Source organism: Thamnophis sirtalis, unplaced genomic scaffold, assembly GCF_051295495.1.
Source record: "Thamnophis sirtalis isolate CommonGarterSnake01/CBP01778 unplaced genomic scaffold, rThaSir2_p1.2 scaffold_5, whole genome shotgun sequence".
NCBI lineage: Eukaryota > Metazoa > Chordata > Lepidosauria > Squamata > Natricidae > Thamnophis > Thamnophis sirtalis.
Genome location: NW_028261385.1, coordinates 99,578,460 through 99,588,361, shown reverse-complemented (window position 1 = coordinate 99,588,361; position 9,902 = coordinate 99,578,460). Strand labels below are relative to the sequence as shown.

At 42.3% G+C, this 9,902-nt stretch overlaps 1 protein-coding gene across 1 annotated transcript; it reads left to right on the top strand.

The window, feature by feature from the left end:
• Positions 1–904: 904 nt before the first annotated feature.
• On the top strand, positions 905–3,213 carry LOC148045500 (uncharacterized). The gene is made up of 2 exons (XM_087716282.1): positions 905–2,708; positions 2,758–3,213. The coding sequence occupies exon 1, from the start codon at positions 1,449–1,451 to the stop codon at positions 2,418–2,420; it is 972 nt and encodes a 323-aa protein (XP_087572408.1). The 5' UTR covers positions 905–1,448; the 3' UTR covers positions 2,421–2,708; positions 2,758–3,213.
• Positions 3,214–9,902: the final 6,689 nt, after the last annotated feature.

The following is a 9,902-nucleotide window of genomic DNA, read 5'->3' as shown; positions in this document are numbered from 1 at the left end:
TCACCTCCATATAAGGATTCTCTTTGAAAGCAGCTTTGACCCCAAGGTTTCATTCGTGCTGAAAGTTGAATCAGTTTATTTCTCACAGCCACATGTAGCAGAAACACCACAATGCTGGATGGTTTTGGATGATTCATTTCCCCAAACAGAATCTCCCTTTCATTGCCAAACTCTAAAATAAATCAGATCAGACTCATAGAATAACCCATTTGAATCTTTGTTCTGCTTGTTTGTTTTGTGCAACTTTTCGTTCCAAGATCCAACCACAAGGATCTCTCTCTGTCTCTTTCTCCCTCTGCGCTCTCTTTTTCCACCTCCCACTCCTCTGCTTTATTCCACTCTTGATATCCAAATGAGTTCTGTGCTTTTCTTCTTCTTCTCCCTTGAGGTCTGAGAGTCCAATCTACTGTTCACGTCAAGGAAATTCTTGGAAACCTGCAGCATTGCCTTTATGCATTTCACAATGAAGCATTCAACATTGGGCTGCTTGTCAAAGACTCTAGTTTGAACAAAATTCTCCAGTCATGATGTCAACAGGAACTCTTGCCTCTCCTCAGTAAAATACAATTTTATTTTTCCAATCTAGGAAGCTAGCACTCCACTCCTCTCTAAAATATTTTAGGAAATATTAAAAGGACAAAATATTTCCCTTAAAAGGAAGGCAGAAACACAGTCCCCCACCTTTGTCAATGGGCCATTAAGGCCTGGGCCAGTCTATTCTACATAACAAAGATCTATCGCTTCAGGCAGAGCCATAATAGGAATCCCAAAGCCCTTTCATTACATCATCACCCAGCAAGAGTCAACCAAGCTTGGGACTTAGGACAGCCTACAGAGTTGCCCCTGCATGGCCCCATGGGAATCTGACAACCAATCAGAATATAAGCTCAAATTCGGGCTTCGAGGGGAGGGGCTGCCGCCGTCGGGAGCTAAGTAAAGCTCCTGCCAGGACTCTGGTTCGTATATCTTATAAGATCTATAGATATCTCTCCTTTCTGGCAGAAAGGGGCAGGGAGAAGGTCAGTCGTTAGGATCTCTTTGTAATTCATAGCTTTTTTTTTTTTGCTGTGAATGGAGAAGAGGTTCAACATTAGCTGAGCCTTTACTCCGGCCAGTTTTCCGCGCTGCTTTTTTTTGCAGCCTAGGCAGATTGCCTCCCCCCCAGGACAAAACTAAGCTATTTAAAAGCCAATTCGGGCGGGGAACATTCCCGAGGAACTTTCTCTATTACTATTTAAAATACCAGCTTCAATCTCGCAAAAGGCTCCCTCTCTTCTTTTTTTAACTGCGTCACAAGATGGCGATCTCGTAGCTTTTGTGTTTGATCTGACGCAGCTAGCTGACCCTACCCTCCTGAAGGCTTCTCCGTACTAATTGCTAAAAGATTATCTGAGGGGAGCACAGACTTTGATTTTTGGCTCGCTGGATTCTCTTATTTTTATTCTGGAATGGCTCCCAAACTTAGACAGAAGCGCCTCCTTAATAATATATCTCCCAAAAATGCCATGAAGCCGCTACCCTTGTTTCCTACACCCTCCACGGGAGATTTGCTAACACAAGAATTCCTTCTTAAAACGCTTAATGATTTCAGACAGGAGATTAATCAACTGATTTCGGATTTATCTGATGAATTTGATGCTAAAATTGCTCAGGCAAAGCAGGATATAATCGGGGTAATGACAGTCATGACAGATTATATTGCTGAAACGGAGGACAAATTGGAACTTTTGGAAGAAAGTAACCTTAATCTGATATCAAAAATTCAAACGTTAGAACAGGAAATTGAATCTGCACAAAAAGAAATTGTCAAATTAAATTATAACAAGTCTGCCTTTGCTATACGTGTTAGAGGGCTGCGTGAAAACCAACAGGAGAATTTGAAACAGACATTCTTTGAGGCTTTCAGCCGCTTGGTGGGAAGTCCGGGACTTAACTTTGATTGGCAGATTCAAAGAATTTACCGCCAGAATTCCTGGGTAGCAAAACAGCGACAGCTTCCGAGGGACATAATAATATACTTTACTACAAGGGAATCTAGAAATGAGATAACACAGAGGCTCTACGGAAAGAGGTTGAGAATTGACGGGGACGACTTGATTGTTTTTAAGGAAATACCATTTCAAATGTTAAGATCAAGGAGACAGTATGCTTTCTTAACCGAAGAACTCAGAAACTCTCAGATTTCATATAGATGGGAAGTCCCAGCTGGTATTACAGTTACATTTGGCGACCAAAAACACCGCATTAACTCTGTCTGTGAAGCCCGAAAATTTTACTACGAGACCCTGAAGGCGGGACTTCCTGATTCATCCGGATCTGGGGAGAGACAGGGAGAAGGAGAAGACAAACAGCGAGACACGTGGTTACAAGGTGGAGCGTGTTGCTTTTCTCTTCCGGAAGGGCAGAAGACTAAAGAATAAAGACTAGCGATGTTTTTAAAGCTTTATGATTTCCGTCTGGGACAAAATGGAAAAGTGACATATCGATGATGAGACATGGAGACTGAAAGAAGCGTTGCTGATTGGGGACATATATTGTACAGAAATTTTGTTTGAACTCTAACTTTAATTGCGCATGAACTATTCTTTTAGGTGAAGAGAGCGGAAATTGTGATCTTTTTGAGTTGTGGTTTGGGACAAACGGAGTTGGGAGGTGCGTGGGAGAGGGAAGGGCAGCGAAAGTTTAATTAGATTACATGGGGCTAGAACGTAAGCTGATGTTTGTTTGAGTTGCTATATTAATATAAGGTTAAGAAAGTTTGGTCGGAGAATCTTCAGGAAAGTGGAGTAAATATGGGAGGAGCAACGAATATGGATAAAATATATATGTGGATATGGATAAAGGCAGGGTGGAAGGTAAAAAATTTATATGTGGAGGTGGGTAAGGATAGAAAGGGAGGTGTTGGAAATGAAAAATGAAAGAAGTATTTGAGTTAATGGTGTTATAGAAAGGTTTGGATACTTGGATAAAAAAGGAGATAAATTAAAGGTTTGAATAGATAGACAAAGCAAGGAGATTTTTAGTTGGGGAATTCTAACTGATCAACTTACCTGGCTCTAATATAGTTTGAAACCCTGCAAGTAGTAAAATAATCGAAATTTGGAATGAGTCACATTGATTAAGATTTATAGATAATGGGAAGCTGTGGTAACGTAGTGGGCTTATGACCCTTTTTGTTTCTTTCTCCTTTTTGTGTGTGAGTGTGGGTGTTTTTTTTTTTATTATTTCTTATTTTCTACTATTTTTCCTTTTTCTTTTTGGCTACTTTTATCTTACTTTTTTTAAATTTTAAAGTTAGTTGGCCTTATTATACTTAAATGCTTGTTAAAGAATTATGCCGGGCATGGGACCTGCGAAGCCGTAAGGGGGTTAGGGAGGGGGGATTATAGGGGGGAGGGGGGAGGGTGGAATTACAGTTTCAATCCTTAGAACAATAAGAATTCACTTGTGTACTGCCGTTTTTTTTTTTCTTTTTCTTTTTTTCTTTTTCTACTTTTATTGTAAAAAACAAATTGAATTGTATGGATACACCAAAGTGGGGAGAAGAGGGAAAGAGAAGGGAGAAGTAAAGAGGGAGTGAGAGGGAATGTAAGGAGGGTAAATGGAGGGAGGGGGAGATGTCTGAGGGGGAAGGGAAGTAGAAGAGGGGAATGTTGGAGGGGTGAAAGGAAAGTTGGAGGGGGAAGAGAGGGTGTATGGGGGAATGAAGTGTTATGTTGGGGGGTTTTTTTTTTTTTTTCCTTTTTTCTTTGCACAGTATATAAGTGATTGTACAAAATGAAAATGAAAATGAAAATGAAATAAAATATTTAAAACTTAGAATATAAGCTCAAATTCAAAAGCCCAGAGAGGGCATAAAACCCTTGCATTCTCAGCATCTCTTCCCTTTTTTACCCCAGGACCTCAAACCATGTGGCCCTGTCCATCAATTAACCTTCTTTCCAAGCAACTTCCATGAATCCAGTGTCTTTTCCCCACTTGGAATTGAACCCAGAAGGACATTTCTTCCAACAGAAGCATGAGAAGTGGAGAACACTTTCTTTGATGCCAGTCTCTTGCGATGAGCCATCTAATCCCACAATGAGATGATTCCCTGGATCAACAGAACTGCTCTCCGATATTTCTCTCCCAGTCCTTCCCCTGCCACTCTTAAAGCAGGGAACAGAAAGATACTTGGTCTCAATAAAGGAGAATCTATGTCTTTCGGGGTTGAAATGGGGAGTCCTTGGTGCTCTCTCTGAGCTCAGTTGTTTTCTTGCAGATGTTTCATTATCCAAACTAGGTAACATCATCAGTGCTCACAATCAAGCTCAGAGAGCACCAAGGACCCTCAAGATACTTGGTATCCCTACTCTTATCACTCAATTTGACTTGTTTTTGTCATAATATTCATGAACTAGAATAGGACATAGCAACAAGTCAGCCATTGGGGACTGACTGGAATAGGGCATGGCAACAAGGTCAGCCAATGAGGGCTGTTTAAAAACTGAAACGTATTTGCTGGAGACAGCAAGGAGCCTGGGTATAGTTTAGGCTTAGCTTAACTGCCCTGTATAGAGGAGGTTCTCTTGGTCTGTGTTAAGGAACTTCCATGAATCCAGTGTCTTTTTCCCCACTTGGAAATGAACCCAGAAGGACATTTCTTCCAACACTAATAAAAAGAATATTTGTAGCTCAAAAAAACACCCAAACTATGAGAGCCATTAGTCCTAGCGCTGATTATGTTTCCTAGTTTGGGTAATGAAACATATGCAAGGAAAAAACCAAGCTCAGAGAGCACCAAGAACCCCTCAATCTTATTTTAACTGACATTTCCCACAACATATGAGTGTCTCTCATCCTCGCAGTCCTTTCTTCTATTCTGTTTTTTGAAGGAACTCTCATCATAATTTCCCTTACTTTTTCCCTACATTATTTATGTTTCAATTAGTGAGTACCTTTAATTTTTCACAGCCTTCCACCAACTTCGTTGACATTACATCCTTACTGTTCCATGTAAAAGTAGATTAAATATATCCTGCCAAAGCTTCTGTTTCTCTTATGGCCAATTTACAAATTATGTGGCATATGTGTAATATTTGAATAAGTTATTTATTTATTTCCTTTTTTCCAGGAAAAAAGACAAAGTATTATTTTCTTGTATTCCTTCCCTCTGAGTTACAGACCAGCTATGGTTTATATGGTTTAAGTATGCTTTTTTCAAATAGACATAAAGGTCTCATAAGAATAAGGTGACCAGATTTTCAGATTGGTAAAGAGGGACACCATTGACTGGGGGGGGGGGGGCTTGATTAAAAATTGTATATTTTGTCAAAAGGTCACACAAGGCGATTACATGACCCCAGGACTCTGAAACCATCATAAATACGAATCTGTTGCCAAACATCAAAATTTTGATCACGTGACCATGAGGATGCTGCAACGGTTGCTAAGTGTGAAAAATGGTCGCTAAGTGTGAAAAATGGTCATCAGTCACTTTTTTCAATGCCATTGTAACTTTGGTCACTAAATGAACTGTTTGAAAGCTAAAGCTAGCTTGCATTACAATGCCTTATGCTATCTTACATTTTCAAGAGAGAGAAGCTAAACTCCTTATTAGAATTGAAATAGAAATGAATAGAGTAGAGTAGAGTAGAGTAGAGTAGAGTAGAGTAGAATAGAATAGAATAGAATAGAATAGAATAGAATAGAATAGAATAGAATAGAATAGAATAGAATAGAATAGAATAGTTTATTGTTAAGTGTGATTGGACACACAAGGAATTTGTCTTTGGTGAATATGCTCTCAGTGTACATAAAGAAAAATAAAATAGAGTACATTCATCAAGAATCATAAGCTACAACACTTAGTGATAGTCTCTCTCTCTCTCTCTCTCTCTCACACACACACACACACACACACACACTCCTCCTCTAGATTCACTGGGACGTTTATAAAATTTCCCTCCTGTGCACACACTCCTTCAGCTCGCTCCCTCCCTCCCTCCCCCCCCCTCTCTCTCTCTCCCCTCCTCTGGATTCACTGGGGGGTTTATAAAATCACCCGGCCTGTGCATACACACTCCTTCAGCCTCTATCTCTCTCTCTCTCTCTCTCTCTCTCTCTCTCTCTCTCTCTCTCTCTCTCTCTCTCTCTCTCTCTCTCTCTCTCTTTCTCTCTCTCCCTCTCTCTCTCTCTCCTCCTCTGGATTCACTGGGATGTTTATAAAATCCCCCCTCCTGTGCATACACACTCCTTCAGCCTCTCTCTCTCTCTCTCTCTCCCTCTCCTCTGGATTTACTGGGACATTTATAAAATCCCCCCTCCTGGGCATACACACTCCTTCAGCCTCTCTCTCTCTCCCCCCTCCTCTGGATTCACTGGGATGTTTATAAAATCCCCCCTCCTGTGCATACACACTCCTTCAGCCTCTCTCTCCCCTCTTTCTGGATTCGCTCCTAAGTTTTTAAAATTACCTCTTCTGTATAGAGACCAGGTTATCATCCACGTGAGACATACACTGTGTTTCTATGGCACAGTAATCCCCTTCCCAAACAACACTCAATGCCAATTTAGAAGCCCCGAGCAGCCGAGGTGAAGCAGCAGTCCGGGGGGGGGGGGGGCTGAGCTTGGACAGCCTCAGAGGCAGCCCGCCAGCTCCAAGAGAGAGAGAAAGAGAGAGGGGGAGGGAGGGGCTGCTCAAAGCAACAGAAGAAGAAAAAATCCATGAGGGAAGCCCGCGGTCTCCACATGGAGTAAAATCTTCTCCTCCCTCAGCCATTGGCAACAGCTCCCAAGGACACGCGGGCGGGAATGCGCTTGGCTCGAAGAATATACGTTCCCAGTTGCTAGGAGAGCCTCAAGGCGGCTGGAGGCTTTTTCGTAACTTAAAAAAAAATTGGGACTTTTTAAAAAAAAAACGGGACGTGGGACAAATTGTTCAAAAGAAGGACTGTCCCGCCAAAAGCGGGACGTCTGGTCACCTTACATAAGAAGCAAGTATGAAAGAGGATAAGGACTAAGTTATAGAAGTATACAACTGGAAGAAACTATTTCGGCCCTATGGCACATGTACCACAGGTGGCACATGGAGCCATATCTGCCGGCACGCAAACCATCAACTCCAGCGCACATATGCATGCCTGCCAGCTGATTTTCGGTCTTCCGGAGGGCTAGGGAGGCCATTTTCACCCTCCCCAGGCTCCAGGAAAGCCTCCAGAGCCTGGGGAAGATGAAAAACAGCCTCCCCTGCCCCACCCCAGAGGAAATACCAAGCACAGCTTGGAGGCAAGCAGTGCGGTGTGCATGTGGTGGTGGGGCATTTTGAATTATGGGTGCCGTCACACGTGCACGCTATCACGTACTCGCATTTTTGGTACCCCGCAACAAAAAGGTTACTCAGCACTGATTTAGGCCATCAAGTCCATATCAAAGCATGTGATTTCCTGCATTTGAAAGATGTTTTTTTCTGAAAATTCCATGTTTTTCCTAATATTTCAATCACCAAATATGCTTTATAATTTAGGTTTTCTTCCTGTACTCCTCTCCTCTCTTTTCCCCTCCCCTCTTCTCCTCTCCCCAAATGTTGATACAATACATTCCACCTAACAATTCAGAGCAGGGGTGGGTTTCAACCAGTTTGCGGTGGTCCCTGCGATCCGGTTGGTCGCCGAACCCGGAAGTAAGTAACTTCCGGGAACGGTGAAGCCCCCCCCCCTGCGCCCGCACGCCCGCGCGCGCCCGCACCTGCTCCTTACCTGGTTTTGCCGAATTCTGCACTTCCACGCATGCGCAGGACGCATACAGCGCCTGCGCGATCCTCCAGGAGCAGCTGGAGCATCGCACAGACGCTAGTACGCATGCGTGTGCCACGCGCTTGCATGCGCGCGTGTGCGAGGACGCCGCCGGCCTCGTTCCAACCGAACCGGTTGGAACGGGGCGAGAAACCCACCCCTGATTCAGAGTCATTATGCCTTGCATTGGACCATCAGAAACTACAGTGGAAGCAAGGAAGCAGAAAACAACTGGAACACCTCTGGAACATCCTGTCGTCCTCTCATCCCATTTCTCTCCCCCCTACCCCGTGAAGTGAGATCTAAAAGAACTGGCTCTGCCAGCTTCCTAGGGCCCCAATAGGAAAGTGGCAACTCGGATGTGTTTAGTGAATTAGTCAGTCCCCACTTCCACATTTTTCTTTTTATCAGTTCATGAGGCACATGATGCACTCATTCTTAGGATTAAAAAGAGAAAATTATATATGGTTTACCACCCATAATAGGGTCACAAAGAGACCCTATTTTTCTGGGGGAAAGTGGTTTAGAATATCTCTTGCCCAAGACTTCTGAAATGTAAAGAAGGGGGAAGCAATTCAACAGGTCTGCTGTAGTTTAAAAAAACCCAGTTCCTACTGTGTATCATGATGGAATATCTCTAATAAATCTCAGAGGCTTTGGTTGGTACGGGTGGGGATGAGTCAATCACAAACCAGAGAGTTCCATGGAAGGAGAAATGTAAGTGGTAGGTTGAAAGTGCAAATGCATGAGGTAATTCTGTGTTAGTCATTCCAAGCCATTAACTGATTATTATGGTTTCACTGTTTTCCTTAATATGCTAACCTTTTTAACATAGCGCTCTCTCAGTCTCTCTCTCATGCACGCACGCACACCAATATGTTACACAGGACTTAGTGTAAAGTATTCAATGCCTATTTTTAATGTAAATTTTCTCTGAGGTCTTCTTTAGAACTACTCACTTGTGTACTATTTGGAAGGCAAATGTCCATAATATTGAGTGTTTTATATATACCTGTCTTCAGTTCATTCTGGAAACCTAATTATGTGTGCTAGTGGATTTTGTGCATCACAGCCATTCTACTAATTTTCTTCTAATTTTCCAATATATCTTTTCCTAGAATCTGAAGAAGATTCATAAAAACAGGAATGGCCTCTGTGTCAAAGCTCACAGAGAATCATAGCAATCCAAGGATATCTATCAAGAGTATAATCTGAAAGGTCCTTGGGGGGTCACTGAGCTTGGTTGGTTTCTTGTAGACCAGTGGTGGGATTCAATTTTTTTTTACTACCAGTGGGCCTGTCCTGGTGGTATGGCATGGCTGGGTGGGTGTGGCTTGGTAGGCATGGCAGGGGAAGGATACTGTAAAATCTACATTCCCACTTCACTCCAGGGGAAGGTTACTGCAAAATCCCCATTTCCTCCTGATCAGCTGGGACTCAGGAGGCAGAAAATAGATGGGGGTGGGGCCAGATAGCGGTGGTATTTACCGGTTCTATGAACTACTCAAAATTTCCACTACCTGTTTTCCAGAACTGATCAGAACCTGCTCAATACCACCTTTGTTACAGACGCTTCATTACCAAAGTAGATAACATCATCAATGCTAATAGGAATGGGGTTTGCTCTCATTTTGTGATTTGTCAGTGCTGTTTCAGTGTGGCTTTGTATCGGCTGTCAAGAAGCAGAAAAGAAAATGGCAAGAACAATAATAGGAATCATGAAGCAAGACAAAAATGCAATAAAGCTCTAAAATCTGAGAACTTTCCCATGACCAGCAGTGATTTCAGAGAAAATCTGGAGGAATGCTTTCCTTTGAAAATTATTCTTCAAAGAAACTTTGGGACAAATGCAACTTTTTCAATATGGCAGTATTGGGCAGTCCCCAACAGTGTAAAGGTAGTGAAAAATGCATCTAGATCCGCATTGCATATTATTGCAGGCATCTATTAAAATAAATACTTAATTTTTTTCTTCAGATGGATTTTTATTCACTTATTTGCAAAGGTAGATATTAATGTGCCAACAAACCAGCACTTTCAGATCAGAATGGATAAAATGATGTGTGAAATTGTTTTAACCTTCTGATAAATGAATGTTTTGTGACTGATCGTGGCTACTGGAAGACTTTG